Genomic DNA, 18704 nt, shown 5'->3' on the forward strand with positions numbered 1-18704 from the left:
AGCCCGTTGCCAACTCTGTCCACATATCTATTCGGGGACACCATCATAGGGCCTAATCACATCAGCCACACTATCAGAGGCTCGTTCACCTGCACATCTACCAATGTGATATATGCCATCATGTGCTAGCAATGCCCCTCTGCCATGTACATTGGTCAAACTGGACAGTCGCTACGTAAAAGAATGAATGGACACAAATCAGACGTCAAGAATTATAACATTCAAAAACCAGTTGGAGAACACTTCAATCTCTCTGGTCACTCGATTACAGACCTAAGAGTGGCTATCCTTCAGCAAAAAAGCTTCAAAAACAGACTCCAACGAGAGACTGCTGAATTGGAATTAATTTGCAAACTGGATACAATTAACTTAGGCTTGAATAGAGACTGGGAATGGATGAGTCATTACACAAAGTAAAACTATTTCCCCATGTTATTTCTCCCCCCACCCCACCCCCCACTGTTCCTCAGATATTCTTGTTAACTGCTGGAAATAGCCTACTTTGCTTGTCACCATGAAAGGTTTTCCTCCTTTCCCGCCCCTGCTGCTGGTAATGGCTTATCTTAAGTGATCACTCTCCTTACAGTGTGTATGATAAACCCATTGTTTCATGTTCTCTGTGTGTGTGTATATCAATCTCCCCTCTGTTTTTTCCACCAAATGCATCCGATGAAGTGAGCTGTAGCTCACGAAAGCTTATGCTCAAATAAATTTGTTAGTCTCTAAGGTGCCACAAGTACTCCTTTTCTTTTTGCGAATACAGACTAACACGGCTGCTACTCTAAAAGAACTCAGACTGTAATGAAAAGATTCAAAGATCAGAAAAGCTACCTCATTTTGAAATACACAGTATTAACTTCTCTTGTGCATTTACATCATGCCCTATAAATCAGCTTCTAATATCTCATGGAGCGAAGCAAGCTCTGAGAATTGCTTTTTTACTTACTTTTGTTTGATCAGCAGCTCTAAATACATAACAGATACTTTGCTGATTTACTGCTCCATCCTTTATCAGACAAGCAAAGTAGCTTGGATCGTGGCTATTGTGAATCAGTTTGTGGACATGTTGTGGCTTATACTCAAACAGGCTGGAACAAATCAAAGGATCCCACTGTTGGCTTTTTCCTGTGTCTAGTTCACATCGCAGGCTTGCTGGTGAAACATAAAGCCGGATTTGGCTGGTGCTAGGTTCTTCCATGGAAGACGGCATACTGAGCCGCCGAATCTCTGCCACAATCCAAGGCAGCACTGGCATGGTGGTTAGAGAATGCACTGGCAGAGAACCAACAAGCTGGAGACTAAAATCCACTGAGATATCAGTGGGTGCTTGAAGTTTTTTAACTTTGAATGATAGGGGCTCCATTTTATAATCATCAAGGAGCCAGGAATAATCCACCAGTTTCAGTTCCCAGGAATGAAGATTCCTTTCATTGCACAGTAGTGGAATTCTGAAAGGAAAGAAATATTTATACAGTTAGAGTAACAGTCATTGAGAATTTTCTATTTAAAAATAATCACCAATAATGGAAATATTCATAGGCCATTTCTACACTGCAATGTAAACCCAGGGTTCAAATTCAGGTTCAAGCCTAATCCTCCTTCTATCTACATACAAATCACGCTAACCCAGGGCTTCGACCCCATGGTACTCAAGGGTTTGAGCCTGAGTCAAGCTGGGACCCAGTGTTCAAGCCCTACATGTTGTGTGGTTGCTGGGGAGTATTTGCTTCAACAAATAACAAACCCAGGAATCTATCCTTGCAACAAAGCCCGATGCCAACTCTGTCCACATATTTATTCAAGTGACACCATCATAGGACCTAATCACATTACCTGCACCATCAGGGGCTCGTTCACCTGCACATCTACCAATGTGATATATGCCATCATGTGCATGCAATGCCCCTCTGCCATATACATTGGCCAAACCGCACAGTCTCTACACAAAAGAATAAATGGACACAAATCTGACATCAGGAATCATAACATTCAAAAACCGGTAGGAGAACACTTCAACCTCTCTGGCCACTCAGTAAAAGATTTAAGGATGGCAATTTTGCAACAGAAAAGCTTCAAAACCAGACTCCAACAAGAAACTGCTGAGCTTGAATTAATATGCAAACTAGATATCATTAACTTGGGTTTAAATAGAGACTGGGAGTGGCTGGGTCATTACACATATTGAATTTATTTCCCTAAGTTAAGTATCCTCACACCTTCTTGTCAATTGTCTAAATGGGCCATCTTGATTATCACTACAAAAGTTTTTTTCTCCTGCTGATAATAGCTCATCTTAATTAATTAGCGTCTTACAGTTTGTATGGCAACTTCAACCTTCTGTGTGTGTGTGTGTGTTTTCTTACTATATGTTCCATTCTATGCATCCGATGAAGTGGGCTGTAGCCCATGAAAGCTTATGCTCTAATAAATATGTTATTCTCTAAGGTGCCACAAGTACTCCTGTTCTTTTTGCGGATACAGACTAACATGGCTGCTACTCTGAAATCTACCATTTTTAGACTTATTAGCTAGCCAGTTTTTAACCCATTTAATGTGTGTTGTGATAATTATGCATCCTTCTAATTTCCAAATCCAAGTGCTGTGCGATATCAACTCAAATACTTCACAGAAATCTAACTAACTATGTAACAACAACACTATTACCTTTTTCAATAAAGCTTACGATCTCATCAAAAAATTATAACAGGTTAGTTTGACAAGAATTATTTTCGATAAAACCATGTTATTTATACAATCCTCCTTTAATTATTATTTAATCTAGAGAACATAAGAACGGCCATACTGGGTCACACCAACAGTCCATCTAGCCCAGTATCCTGTCTTCCGTCAAGGGCCAGTGCCAGACACTTTAAAGGGAATGAACAGAAAGAGGCAATTTTTGAGTGGTCCATCCCCTGTCGTCTACTCCCAGTTTCTGGAAGTCAGAGGCTAGGAACTCCCAGAGCATGAGGTTGCGTCCCTGACTATCAGGCTAATAGCCATTGATGGGCCAATCCTCCATTAACTTATCTAATTCTTTTTTGAACAGTTATACTTTTGGCCTTCACATCATCTCCCAGCAACAAGTTCCACAAATGGATTGTGTTGTGTGAAGAAGTACTTTATGTGTATTTTAAACTTACTGCCTATGAATTTCATTGGTGATCCCTGGGTCTTGTGTTATATGATACAGTAAATAACACCTGCCTATTCACTTTCTCCATACCATTCATTTTATAGATCTCTGTCATATCACCCTTAGTCATCTATTTTCTAAACTAAACAGTCCCACACTTTTTGTATGTCAACGTTTTTATGGCTGACTTAGAACAACGCTTCCTCAGCTCTCGTCCCCTAATGCCCCTATCCTACTTGCGCTACATTGATGACGGCTTCATCATTTGGACCCATGAAAAAGAAGCCCTTGAGGAATTCCAACATGATTTCAACAATTTCCATCCCACCATCAACCTCAGCTTGGACCAGTCCACACAAGAGATCCACTTCCTGGACACTACGGTGCTAGTAAGCGATGGTCACATAAACACCATTCTATACTGGAAACCTATTGACTGCTATACTTACCTACATGCCTCCAGCTTTCATCCAGACCAACCGACACGATCAATTGTCTACGGCCAAGCTCTACGATACAATTGCATTTGCTCCAACCCCTCAGATAGAGACAAACACCTACAAGATCTCTATCAAGCGTTCTTACAACTACAATACCCACCTGCTGAAGTGAAGAAACAGATTGACAGAGCCAGAAGAGTACCCAGAAGTTATCTACTACAGGACAGGCCCAACAAAGAAAATAAAGAATGCCACTAGCCATCACCTTCAGTCCCCAACTAAAACCTCTCCAACGCATCATCAAGGATCTACAACCTATCCTGAAGGATGACCCATCACTCTCACAGATCTTGGGAGACAGGCCAGTCCTTGCTTACAGACAGCCCCCCAACCTGAAGCAAATACTCACCAGCAACCACACACCAAAAACACTAACCCAGGAACCTATCCTTGCAACAAAACCCATTGCCAACTGTGTCCATGTATCTATTCAGGGGACACCATCATAGGGCCTAATCACATCAGCCACACTATCAGAGGCTCGTTCACCTGCACATCTACCAATGTGATATACGCCATCATGTGCCAGCAACGCCCCTCTGCCCTGTACACTGGCCAAACTGGACAGTCTCTACGTAAAAGAATAAATGGACACAAATCAGACATCAAGAATTATAACATTCAAAAACCAGCCGAAGAACACTTCAATCTTTCTGGTCACTCGATTACAGACCTAAAAGTCACAATATTAAAACAACAAAACTTCAAAAACAGACTCCAACGAGAGACTGCTGAATTGGAATTAATTTGCGAACTGGACACCGTTAAATTAGGCTTGAATAAAGACTGGGAGTGAATGTGTCATTACATAAAGTAAAACTATTTCCCCATGTTTATTCCCCCCTCCCCACCCACTGTTCCTCACACGTTCTTGTCAACTGCTGGAAATGGCCCACCTTGATTATCACTACAAAAGGGTTTTTTTCTCTCCTGCTGGTAATAGCTCACCCTACCTGATCACTCTTGTTACAGTGTGTATGGTAACACCCATTGTTTCATGTTCTCCGTGTATATAAAATCTCCCCACTGTATTTTCCACTGAATGCATCCGATGAAGTGAGCTGTAGCTCACGAAAGCTTATGCTCAAATAAATTTGTTAGTCTCTAAGGTGCCACAAGTACTCTTTTTTTTTTTTTTTTTTTTTTAGTAATTTAGTATTATTTGCAAAATTTGCTACCTCACTATTTACCCCATTTTCCAGATCATTTATGAACATGTTGAAAGCACTGGTCCCAGTACAGATCCTTAGTGGATGCTGTCAATTATCTCTCTCCATTGTGAAAAATGACCACTTATTCCTATCCTTTGCTTCCTATCTTTTTGTCAGTTACTGATCTATGAAAGGACCTTCTCTCTTATCCCATGACTGCTTACTTTGCTTCAGAGCCTTTGGTGTGGGCCCTTGTCAAAGGCTTTCTGAAAGTCCATGTACGCTATATCGACTGGATTTACCCTTGTCTACATTCTTGTTGATACCCTCAAAGAATTCTAGTAGGCTGGTGAGGCATGATTTCCCTTTACAAAAGCCATGTTGACTCTTCTCCAACACATCACGTTCATCTGCATTTCTAATAATTCTGTCCTTTGCCATAGTTTCAACTTAAGTTTGAACTGGCCTCTAATTGCCAGTATTGTCTCTGGATCCTTTTTTTAAAAAATTAGCCTTTCATTAGTGATCTTCCAGTCATCTGGTACAGAGGTTGATTTCAGCGATAGGTTACATACCACAGTAATTTTTGATTAAAATTGATTACTGATTACCATTAGTGTTTCTGCAATTTCACATATCTGAGTTCTTTCAGAACTCTTGGATGAATACCATCCATAAATGGTAACTTATTACTATTTAAGTTATCAATTTGTTCCAAAACTCCTCTACTGACTCCTCAGTTTAGGACAGTTCTGCAAATTTCTGAACCAAAAAGAATGACTCAGGTTTGAGACTCTCCTTCACATCCTCTGCAGTGAAGACTTATCTAGTCCTGTATCAGCTATTTCCTTTTTTTTTTGGCCAAAGGTTAATGTCAGGCTGACAGGCCTATAATTACCCAGATTATCCCGTTTTTAAATATTGACACAACATTAGCTTAGTTCCAGTCTTCTGGAACTTCCCCAGCATTCCAGGACTTATTAAAAAGAAATGTTAATGATCCAGATAGAAACTTGACCAGCTCTTTTAAAACTCTTTAATATGAATTTTCTTTTTAAAGAGACAGCTATAACAACACGTTAAACAATCATCTTTATTGTAAGTTTATTTTAGCAAATCTGTTATACTAAATCACATACTTATTTCTTTATTATGGCTACCGTACATTTGTTTGTCTTTCTTCATTTATAGAGTTGGCCAAAACAATGGAGAAAAAATTTGCAAAAATTTTCATGAAAAATTAGTCTGTTTTACCCATCAAAAATTTTCAAAATTTGAAAAGTTTATATCAGCTGTGTGGGTATTGCAAAAATGAGATTCATTTTTCAAGGGGCTGGGGGTGGGGGTGGGAATATAATATTATTAGAAATGTTACATTGCATATAAAACATAACATTTTCAAAAACATTTTTAAAAAAAACGGACCACTTTACAAAAATAACCAAAAAGGAAAACATGGTTCTGTAACTACTTTGCAGGGAGGAAAAAAAACAAGATTTAAAGATGGATACAGATGCTGGGCCTTTTTATAGCCTTCTCTTCTGGAACTTTTGGATCCAACTGTGGATGAATGGCCTTTTATGGCTTTATTATTAATGATTCCAGGGCTGGTGAGCTTAGCAAGAGAATCCTCCAGTGTAGGTCTGCAAAGACAATCCATGAGCCAGAACTCTGAATGTGCTAACAATCTAGATGCATGAAGTATTTAAGAAGGCCCCCAACAGATGTAAATACTATAAGAAATATGAAATATATATTTGTAGGCCTCATTTCAATGATATTAAACATCTTCTAGGTACAGCTCATTTCATATACAGAAAGCAAGGGGAACAGTCCAGAAATCTCTTCGTTTATAAACACACTGTCACAGAAGTTGACCTCAGCTTAACAAAGCACTTCTATATTTGTCTAACCAACAAAATGCTCTGCTGTGCTCTTGCAAAGGCTTCTGTCAGGGATGCAAACTCCCAATAGGGAAATGAAGCTCTCTCTTCCCTGTTTGAGCCGCAATTGTGAAACTTTTTTTGTTAACAGTGAAAATGGAAAACAATTCAGCAACTCTCCCAGTGGTTTTAATTCGTTCAGGGTTCAGCAGGCACACAGCGCAAAGACCATGAAAATCGAGCTCTCTGCTTATAACTTTGTTGTTACTTAAGGGCGAGCATAATAGTCTCAGTATAACAAGGCTAAGCAAAGTCTGTTCTCAGTTGAAATCAATATGGTTGAATGAAATCAACATGCAGCAGGACTGAAATTCAAAACTTTGCTTTCCATTTTCAATTTTTTTGAGTGAATGTAGTGATCCTTTTTGCCCAGGAAAGTGAGAGGCAGACACCACTTCCTAGAACCAGACACAGTGATAGGCAGGTGCTATGCAAACTTCTTTACAAAAAGTATTTTACCCTGACCTGCAACTGTAAATGTGGGTCTCAAGAACATAGACTGATCACAGATTATGACCAGTTGGGGACTATCTTTGTGTCATGCACTAAAACCAGCAAACTCATTTCATCTGTGACTCAAACAAACTCCGGGCTCTGTATGTGATACCACACTCCATCCATAATCTCTTTCTCTATGCTGAGGCTAAAATACACAATAAATCACATATAAATGAATAGCACTGCTGCTTCTAATCAAAAATATCGAACAACAGCTAATCTCTTTAATTTAGGTACTTATATGCTCCCATTGCCACAGTATCTGAGCACCTCACATCTTTAGTGTATTTTTCCCCTCTCACACCACCCCCATGAGGTAGGGAAGTATTGTTATCCCATTTAACTGATGGAAAACTGAGGAAAAAAGAGAGACTAAGGACTTGTCTACACGACCGCTTAAGTCGATATAACTTACTGTAAACAAGTTACATCGACTCTAAGCTCCGCCTCCATCTCCCACCAACATATCTTCTGCCTCTCGTTGAGGGAGGGGGAGTAAATGCATCAATGGGAAAGCACTCTCCCATCAATATAGCACCAGACGTGCTACATCAGTGCCGCTGCATCAATGGAACTGATGTAGTGCCTTAGTGAAGACAAGCCTAAAGTGACTTGGCCAAGGTCATATAAGAAAGCTGTGGCAGAGCAGGGACTTGAATCAAGGTCTTCCCACTCCCAGGTTAGCACCCTAACCACTGGACTATCCTTCTTCTCTATTTATGACATTAGCTCAGGGGTGGGCAAACTACGGCCCGCAGGCTGCATCCGGCCCGGCCCACGTTCCAGTGCTCCAGTTGGGGTTCTGGGTTGGGGGCCGGACCATACGGCTCAGCCCCGCTCCGGCCGAGGCGCTGGGTCGGGGCTGGACTATCATTTTGTAGTTGTGTATTTTATATTTCCTTCCTATATCAAGTACTATGCACTTGTCTTTATTGAATTTCATCTTGTTGAATTCAGACCAATTTGACAATTTGTCAAGGTTGTTTTGAATTCTAATCCTGTCCTCTAAAGTGGTTGCAACCCCTCCCAGCTTAGTAACATCTGCAAATTTTATAAACATACCCTTCACGCCATTATCCAAGTAATTAATGAAAACACTGAATAGATCCAGAACCATGACTGACCCCTGTGGGCCCCCACTAGATAACCAGTTTGACAATGACACATTGATAACTCTTCTTTCAACCAGTTGTGCACCCACCTTTTAGTAATTTCATCTAGACCACATTTCCCAGTTTTCTTTTTCCCAGTTTCCTTCAAAAAAGGATTTTTTAAAAATTTTAATCAAACATTTTCATGAAAATTTTCCAATTTAAAAAAAGGTCATTTTTTATTAAAAAAAATAAAAAGGTTGTATTCATAAAATTGTGCCCAGCTCTAATCATAACCTCCAGTTCTCTTTTATTCCCGTACTACAAAATGTTACTAACTAGAGACATCTAACGTTACATCAGAGAGTACCATGTTATTTTCAATGCTAAGTGTAAGGATTAAACTATATTAAACAGTGAGCTGTTTTGTCATACTTCAATAAGTACTGACCCGCTGGAGTGTATTTAATATAAACTCAGAGTTTCTTGACATCAACTTGCTTTTTTAAAAAATAAATACTTGAATCACTTTCCATGTCCACACTTATACTATTTTCAAATGGACCTTCTTTAAAAAAAAAACCCACCAAAACCTAACTTTTTGGAACTAAAATTATGAACAGTAATAGAAAAATCAGATTCTCAGGGTTCAATTTTAGTTGTGTCCAAGAGGCAAAGGAATTTCATTTCAACCCTTAAAACATTCATCTCATTAATCTAACTAGCCTCAGAATCTCCCTGTAGTCAGCCTTGTCTTCTCTTCCTCATATGCATTCTTTCTGTTTCACTTCCTTCTGTTGTTTTTTTCCTAACTTAGGGACAGATTGTACCCTAAATTACACCAATTTAATGCCACTGAATTCAATGGGGTCTATTTAATGTAAACTAAGGGCTAAATTCTGCTTTAGGAACTGATCCTGCGAACATGTATGTACATGCCTAACTTTATGCCTATGGGTAGTCCTATTAACTTGAATGGGACTACTCAGAAGCATAAAGTTAAGCATGTGTCACAGTTACAAAGTGAGCTATGTTTTCATCCCCTAACAGTCCCTCTTGAGTGCCCTCCCAGGGAACAGGTTGTGCTATCTTCAACCCCCGCAAGGTGGAACTACACAGATCTACCCCTCTTTCAACAGTTGTGGTGGGTGCTCCATCATTAACAATTTTTAAATCAAGATTGAATGTTTTTCTAAAAGATCTACTCTAGGAATTATTTTGGGGAGTTTTGTTTGTTATATAGGAGACCAGACTAGATGATCACAATGGATCACAATAGATGATCTGGCCTTGGAATCTATGAATCTAGATTGGATCTTTAGGCTGCAGCACCCCTATTTACCAACTGTGTTAACTCGCCAGACTCAATGGTATTTGTATGCCCTTTTCCTCTGGAGTCTGAGACAGTGGCTGAATAAAGTGACCCAAAAACAGTTTCTTCAACATAAAGCACTATTTATTGATTTACCCAAAGGGACACACCACGCAGCGCAAAAGGATAAAACAATAAAGGCCTATACAGGTTTTCCCTTACCTAAATCTTAATCTTTCCTTCAAGGCTTTGGTTTTGATTCGTTCAGGACTCAGCAGGCACACAGCGCAAAGACCATGAAAATCGAGCTCACGGCTTATAACTTTACCACCATCTTTGGGTTGAGACAAGCAGACTGCCCTGCTGCAGCATGCTTTCTGGATCTCCTTTCACCCTGTCAGCACTCACTCACACTCCTTGGGCAGCTCCCAGCAACTCATTCAGCCTCATCCTGACCAGGCAAGTGGCATTTAAGGCTTTAATGTCTCCTTTGAGTCTAAAGAAAAGGAGTACTTGTGGCACCTTAGAGACTAACAAATTTATTAGAGCATAAGCTTTCGTGAGCTACAGCTCACTTCAATGCATCCAATGAAGTGATCTGTAGCTCACAAAAGCTTATGCTCAAATAAATTTGTTAGTCTCTAAGGTGCCCCAAGTACTCCTTTTCTTTTTGCGAATACAGACTAACACGGCTGCTACTCTGAAACCTTTGAGTCTAGACTCAGATCTGGAAAGTACAAACCTTGCCAGCCTGGTAGCGGCATTCCACAATTAACCAGACGGATCTGCGCACCACAGATTACCCTTATTGTAAGGGGATTCACTGAGAATGGATGGCCAAAGTAACAGACCAATGCCACACTTCATCACAGTCAATGCTGCAGGACCAGGCTAGGAGCACGTCCTGGGCAAAGAAGGAAATGTGAAGGGATGAAAGATGTAGCAGGAAATCTCTATGCTTCAGCCATTCTGGGCTGCCAGACAGTCCATTGGAAATCACAGCAGCTAAGGCATATATCAGAGCAGCCAGTGTCAATGCACTAGCTTATGCCCGGGGTCAAATGGGATCCTAGCAGCCCAAGAGTCCAGGAGGGGCAACAGCAGTTTCCCACTCTCTCTCCTGGGCTGCATCTACAACAAGTTCAACCCAGCTTCAACCCAGAGTTGGGGCCAAAATCTTTGACTCTTATGGCTGCAAAAATAACATTCTGAATATGCAGGGCTGAACCTGCAGACAAGTAATTAAACTGATAAGAACAGAAACTACACTTGATCTTAGCTCAGATAAGTGCCAAACACACAACAGCTCCTTGCTACAGAGGAAAACAGACCTCACAGAAGAATTAGCATGACTTGGCAGTGTGGGGTGGCCGTACAAGTAAGTGGTCAGGACTCCACCACTACATAAATCCCCAGGCCTAGCTCCCTAGGTAGGGGATGAACAAAGGCCCCAGCTGTCACGTCAGCCCATGGAGGTTAATTGCAGAACAGCCATGCAACCACTCCACACCAGACTACTGAGTTGGAGAAAGGATTCCTTTTTTTTCCTGTATCCTCTGAACTACCCTGAAGGAGGCACAGTTGCTCTTAAAAGAGGTAAAAATTTACCTCATTTGTCTCTACAAAATGTTGGCTGTGAAGCCTAATGACAATTCAAACATCAACATTGTAAAATACTTCACTGCTGATCTTTTTAGCAGAAACATCAAACTACTCTGGAATTCTGGGTAGAGTTTTGGCCTGTGGGCAGAATTCTGGAATGTGGACAACAGTTAAGTAACACCACTTTGCCTCTCAATCTGATCCCCGAGATACAGGTTGTCTGCACCCATGCTGATAGATTCATTTAAAACACATCAGCCTTACAGCACATACAAGTATAAATGACAAGAATATGCTTGAGATATGTGAATGACAGGTGCAGGAGGTGTTACCATTATTAAGTAAAAGTTTTCAACCTTTTGGTAAAGATTACACACTCAATTCTCCCCTCTCTTGTAGCGCATCACATAAAACCTACTATATTTTTCTCTGGGGCAGGTGGTTATAAATTTATAATTTCTGCCTTTTTGTTTTCAGCTTCATTTTAGGTTTTCAATCTGTTTTATTGTTATAGGATTGAAATAAGTACTCAGAACTGAGTAGATCATATCACGTAAGCACTACTATTGTATCTGTGTTGGTCCCAGGGACACACTGTGTCATATCATGTCAAAGGATGCTTTTAATTTTCAAATAGTTTTAATTTGATCAGCTAGACAACAAAGAAAAAAAATAAACACATAAGTAACATCTTAAGGGTGCTTTTACACCATCTATCCTGCCGCTGCACTAACCAGTCCTTGGCAGATTCACAGCAATTTATTATCTATTCCTTCACTTCTTCTACAACCCTAATTGGTATATATGCATAATGTCAGGGCCAATTCCGGAAATCAATGCTTCTCACTAAATTCCCCAGTAATTTCTCAGCTATCATGTACTTTCATAAAATCCTGGCTCTTCAAGGAGTCTTTCCATTGACTTCAGTGGGCTTTGGATCAGACCACACATTTCGCTCAGTTTTAAAACCTGGGTAAGTCCTTTGCCTTGATAATAACCACACCTAAAATAATTACTGTCACAGCTATTTTAACTAGCACTTTGCTCTATGGCCTCAGATGAATTAAAAACAGTTAAATAGAGTGTAAAGAAACAATTAAGCTTACTTTCAGGAAAGTGGCAACAGACTCTTGATTATGCTATGAATTACAAAATGAACTGTGTAATAAACAAATCTGGAAATCATCAGCAAATTATAAATAGTTTACTGTTCCTGCTCTTGACATCTGTTGCTATGTGCTACTGCTGACAATAGAAATGAATACTCTGCTGCCTGACATTTTGGGTATTGAAGCTTCTGAAACAGTTCAATATTATCTAAACTAAAAAGAATTAATAGATCCATTAACAAATCAGCACCCTAAAAGTCAGAAAAAACCTGCTGTTTGCAAAGGATATAGACACAAGCTGGCTTGCTAGACAAGTTATAATGTTGAATCATGAAAAAAGTATGCAACTGCCAATCATGTTACAACCTCAACTTCATTTCACTTCATCTATTCAATGACATGTGCAGAATGTCACAAAAATGTACACCTAGAGGCACCAATTTTTCATTTGACTAAATTATGTGAATTCCCATTTGAAGTAGCCACATCATGGAATGCATCCATTTCCCTTTTGACTTGTCATTTTTCCTCCTCGCATAGTAATTCAGCCAATAGTATTTTTGTACAGTGCTTACAAAAAGTTCCATAGTTTGACCATTTTATATTTCATTACTTATAAAGTAGCTCATGAGCATTCTTATACCATTATTATCATTGTCACAGCTCAGAGCCATTTGTGCTTTAATACATGGCAAAAGTACATTTTATTCACTGTGTACAGTAATGTTCCACTCAATCTGTGGATTTAACTGGGGTCACAAATCCCTCCATCTGTACTGCAGCAGTTTTCTACTGTAGCGCTGCAGTATTAGCTTCTTTTCTAAATAAAATGCAACACACAAGGTCTCAATCTTTTAGAACTGCACTAAAAATAGTTGCACATCATACCTCTCCTGCACACTCTCTTCTTTTAAATGAATGTTAATGTTAAAGGGATTGTAGTCCTGTTAATTGTGTTTAAGAGATCTAAATTCGCATTCTGAGACCCCTGGACTACCAGAGGCTGGCTTCACCCCTATGAGAAGAGCACCGTGTTCTGTTCCTCTCAAAAGATCACTCTTTTTCTTTCTGACATGTGGAGCAATGTTGACAGGTTCTGGAGGGAATTACATCTTGTGCTCCTGAGCTAAAAGATTGTAGAGATAATGATATGGACCCTTTACAGGGAAGAGTAAAGAGAAGGAAATTGTGGACTCTTGAAGTGCTCAGACTCCATGCAACATACACCCTACACAAAAATTAAGCAAACTTTTTTAAAATGGCATGGTTGGTTTAGTTTATACTAACAACCACCAGAATATTCTGGGTGCACCCACAGCAGGCAATGAAATATCCATTTTCCAGCACTGGTGCAGCTATATCCTGCCAGCTCAGGTGTTTTGACCACTCTGCAATGAAAATTGCACATTGGTACAAATGCCTGCTTACACTGTTGTTAGCTCTCGTACAGTTTCACTCTTTCTAGGAAATGGATACAAAACTGTTTGGTGTGTAAAAACCCCAGAACAAAGGTAGTATGTAAAACTGCCCTGAACTCATTCTGTTGTGCCTCAGTGCTGTAAATAATATCATCCTCTACCAAAAGATTTCAAAATATAAGATGCTCTTACATAAACAACATAAAGAAAAGGAGGACTTGTGGCACCTTAGAGACTAACAAATTTATTAGAGCATAAGCTTTCGTGAGCTACAGCTCAAAGTGAGCTGTAGCTCACGAAAGCTTATGCTCTAATAAATTTGTTAGTCTCTAAGGTGCCACAAGTCCTCCTTTTCTTTTTGCGAATACAGACTAACACGGCTGCTACTCTGAAACCTGTCATAAACAACATACAGGTTCAGGGTGTTCAGAGCAGAGAGGGCATCTCTGTATCTCCCTGCTTGCATCAATTTAAACCAGACCCTGTAAAGTCATTTTGGCAGAGCTTTTGAGCCTCAGTGAGCGCAGATCTAATCTGAGGATTTAATCCACACCACCATCAACCCAAGCAAGGAGGAAGCGGAACAGGCAGATGTCATCGGAACGGCCAAACATCATTTCATTTTGGCATGTCCCTAAACTCGTTTCAATTATTTTACTTCACAAAAGCTATAAAATTGCCCCCGATTTTAAAATATTAAAAACTTTCGTACTTACCGTGCTGGGGGGGGGGGGGGGCAGGTGTATTACAATGGACAGTGTGCACTGCACGATTTATACCCACACCTCCCTGTTAAAGCCCGCCCCCCAAGCACCCCAGCCCCCTCTGGGTAGCACTGCCCCCCAAGTTCGGGGTCTACTTCGGCCCGTCTCAAGCCGGTCTACAGGGAGGGTTGCAGACGCTCAAACGACTCACCCTGAGGCAGGATGGGCGGGCGCGCGAGGAAGCGAGAAGGAGTCCGACCCCCACACGGTATTTAGGGCGGGGAAGGGCAGAACCCAAAGCGGAGCGGGCTGGGGACAGCGGCGGCTGTATGTTGCCTCGGGAGCAGCATGCAGCGCGCTGCATGTACCTGCTGGTGCCCGAGCCCGCTGCCGGCCTGCGCGGGGGTCGCTGTAGGCGCCGGAGGGCCCCGCCGCGGCTGCCCGCCACCGCCCGCCTGCTGCTCTCTTTCCCAGCAGCAGGAGGCTGCCCGGGCCGGGGAGGGGGAGCCGCGACAGGGCCCGAGAGAGGGACCCCCTCCCGCCTGCGGGGCGCAGCGGCCGCCTCCTTTTCCCGCCCGCCCGCGCCTGTGACTCTGCGCCGGGGGCGGGGAGAAGCCGGGACTTACGGAGCGATCCGAAAGCAACAGGAGCCCGCCCCGGGCCACTCGGACGAAGCGCAAAGCCGGCGCAGCAGGGACCGTCCTGGGCTGCCGGTCACACGCGAGCAAGAGCTGCACGGCGGGGGCATCTGCTGGGTGCGTGCCGCTCCCTGGCTGCCGGCCTGGTAGTGTCTGTGCTGGCGGGGACAAACCCCAGCTCGCCCTCTCCTCCAGGGACCTTCTGTGCTGGAGCGGCCTAGGCACCTCCTGCGGGGTGGCCCGCCCCAGCGCTGCCCGGCAGAGGAGAGGCTCGCTCACTGGATTGAGTTGAAGCAGAGATGGGGCCTAAACCGAGCTGGAAGGGGAAACGATTTCGGGGGAGGCATTGAAAAGTTGACGTTTTCATTTTGCAGGGCTCAAAACAGACCCATTTTTGACACTAACCCCCCCTCCCCCCCCATTTGTTTTGCTCATATATATTTTTAAAATGAACAAAGTGTTCTAAATGGTTAGCCGAACTTTTGGATTTCCCCCAAATCAGGTTTGTGGTAAACAAAAAATTTCTACAGCAGTTGCAACAAGATTAGCAATATGAATGTTGATTAAAAGAGTGATGAGAAGTATCACACAAAACAATTTGGAAAAAAAATTACAGAGTTTTGTGAAGGGGAAAAAAAAAATGTTGAAATAATATATATTTTCATTCAAAAAAAAAAAAAAAAAAAAAGCATTGACCAGCTCTGGTCCCAACATTAGCAATTCCTTCGGTCCAGTTTGTTGGCTTGGGCCCATCTCTAATTATAAGGTAAGTCTTTAAAACTACTCCAGAAAGAAAAGGAGTACTTGTGGCACCTTAGAGACTAACAGATTTATTAGGATGCATCCGATGAAGTGAGCTGTAGCTCACGAAAGCTTATGCTCTAATAAATTTGTTAGTCTCTAAGGTGCCGCAAGCACTCCTTTTCCTTTCACCCTAGGCTCCAATTCTGAAAAATATTTCGGTCTTGTCTACACTGGCAAGTTTCTGTGCAGTAAAGCAGCTTTCTGCGCTGCAACTCCCCCGGGTACACACTGCCAAGCCACTTAGTGCACAGAAACTGCGCAGTTGCAGCACTGTAAAAAACAAAAAAAACAACACCCCAACGAGAGGCATACAGCTTTCTGCGTTACAGCACCATGGTGCCAGTATAGACATCCTGGTCAATTACAGCGCTGCAGTTGGCCTCCGGGAGGTGTCCCACAATACCTGTTCTCGCCTCTCTAGTCATCGGTTTGAACTCTACTGCCTTGCCCTCAGGTCACCAACTGTGAGCCCCACCCCTTAAATTCTTTGGGAATTTTGAAAGTCCCCTTCCTGTTTGCTCGGTGACGCGTGCAGTGGTCTCAGCGCATCTTTCCAGGTGACGATGCCTGCTCCACGCACCAGGTGATCCTCCACTTGGAACAATGCCGAGCTGCTGGACCTCATCAGCTTTTGGGGAGAGGAGGCTGTCCAGTCCCAGCTGCGCTCCAGCCATAGGAATTATAAATACTTACGGACAGATTTCACAGTGCATGACAAAAAGGGGCCATGACCGGGACACCCTGCAGTGCAGGGTCAAAGCAAAGGAGCTGCAGAACACCTACCACAAGGCGCGGGAGTCAAACTGCCACTCCAGTGCTGTGCCTATGAGCTGCCAATTCTACAAAGAGCTGGACACGATACTCAGTGGCGACCCCACCTTCACTGTGAAGGCCACTGTGGATACTTCAGAGTGGACCGAGCCAGGAGGAGGAACTCTTGGAGGGGGATCCAGTGGCAGAGGATGACTCAGAGGTCAGAGATGCATGCAGCCAGGAGCTCTTCTCTACCTGGGAGGAGACTGGGCAGTCACAGCTGTGAGAGCTTGGTGAAGCACAAAGAGGAGAGGAGGAATCTGGTAAGTGGCTTTGATTTTGGAAATCCCTGAAGCAAGTTGTTGGGGGCAGGAGGGTTGCAGAAAGAAGGCTTGTGTCTGCATGATGCATGTACCACCACATGCCTAGTCTGAATGGCAGAACAGGGTGTTGATTGACTCCCTCACTTCACTGGAATCTGCCTCAGAAATCACCACGAAACTCTCTTTGAGATACTGCCTAATCTGCTGCCGCAGGCTCTTTGGCAGAGCTGCTTTGTTCCTTGCCCCATTAAGGGTAACTTTCCTGATGTCACTTCGGGGGGCGGGTGGGAGACCATTGCTGCACACAGGCGAGCTGCATAAGGGCCAGGGCAGAAGGCGCAGTCTTGGAGAAGACCCTCCCTTGATTCCCTGCTCACCCTCAGCAGCGAGATATCTTCCATAATGAACCCAGCCTGTAGAAAATATGGGGACAGTAATGATTATAAGGCCCCTCCCTACAGTGCTGGCTCTCCCCAGGAGCCATGTGCCCACTGTACACTATGGTCCTGGAACACTGATGTCCCCGGCCCTTGTGGTTACTCACCATTTTGGGGGCTTTGTGGCTCATGTGTGCTTGCCTGGGGTCAGCCAGTTAGTGACAAGTATGTGAATAGTGGCTGTGTTTTAAATCACTGAATCAGTGGTCTGTGTGTTGCAAACAATACTGCTTCTGTAAAATGTTGCATTTTAGCTTCACAGATATGACCTTGGGAGCCCAGCCTCCTTCTGTTATCACCAGCTGAATGGCTGCACAGAATTAGAAAGCAGCCACGAAGAACTGAAGAGGATTTTCTGCATGATGTCATGATGCACTCCACGGCCAAAAAACAAGAATTGAAGGAGTGGCGGGATAGCAAGAAGAGGGACCGAAAGGAGAATGCGGCACGCCAAAACAAAGCCAGGGAGTGGCTCTTAAAAGTTATGGAGCGCCAAGCAAACGCGCTCCAGGCGCTACTAGCACTACAAACCGAGCAGCTCTGCGCCCGCCCTCCCCTGCAGCCGCTGTCGCAAAACTCTTTCCCATGCTGCCTCCAGACACCACCAACACACTCTTATCAACCTCCTGGCTCCAGTCTGTACCCCCTGCATTCCACTCCTGCCCCGTCACAGTCCAGCCCTGCGGACTCCTAATACCAACTGCACTCAACACTCGTCCCTCTGCAGTTTAGCCCTCCTCAAGTACAGTACTCACTAGAACTGTATTCCAAAGAACAAGGTTGCATAGGATACCCGGACATACACAAATCTTTAACCATCCTGGGATCCCACTTCCTTCTGGGACCCACCCTTTCCCCATCCTCCACAATGCTGATATGTTTTTTTGTTTGTCTCTCTCCTCCAGCTGTTTTTTAATAAAAATGCTTTCAGAACAAAACAAATCTTGATTCCATTAACTGAAAGCAAACAGAGCCCTGCAAAGCAACAGGCAATTTTCTTAAACCTTCATAGTGCATCGTCTGCACCAATCGCAATCACCTCCTAGCATTACAAGCACTACACTCCCAAGCATAGCAACAAATATTAGTGGATTTCAGCTTCAAATTGCTGCCTCAAGGCATTCCTGATCCTTATGGCCTGCACTGTGCCCCTCTAAGAGCCTTGGTCTCTGGCTGTTCAAATTCAGCCTCCAAGCACTGAGCCTCAGTGGTTCAGCCCTGAGTGAAGCTTTCACCCTTCCCTTCACAAATATTATGGAGCGAACAGCACGTGGCTATAAACATA

At 42.9% G+C, this 18704-nt stretch overlaps 1 protein-coding gene across 4 annotated transcripts in view; it reads right to left on the minus strand.

Annotated features, from left to right (window-relative positions):
• Positions 1–15218, minus strand: part of TBC1D1 (TBC1 domain family member 1) — a 193722-nt gene extending 178504 nt beyond the window's left edge. For 2 of the 4 annotated variants that reach the window (XM_043513971.1, XM_043513970.1), the window contains exons 1-2: positions 14681–14828; positions 947–1452 (exon numbers count right to left, since the gene is read on the minus strand). In XM_043513971.1, the coding sequence (XP_043369906.1) occupies positions 947–1452; positions 14681–14828 (654 nt within the window). Of the gene's footprint in view, positions 1–946; positions 1453–14675; positions 14829–15090 lie in introns of those variants that run through there. The other 2 variants (XM_038398839.2, XM_038398833.2) reach the window with 2 other exon arrangements.
• Positions 15219–18704: the final 3486 nt, after the last annotated feature.

Source organism: Dermochelys coriacea, chromosome 4, assembly GCF_009764565.3.
Source record: "Dermochelys coriacea isolate rDerCor1 chromosome 4, rDerCor1.pri.v4, whole genome shotgun sequence".
NCBI classification, from domain to species: Eukaryota; Metazoa; Chordata; order Testudines; family Dermochelyidae; genus Dermochelys; species Dermochelys coriacea.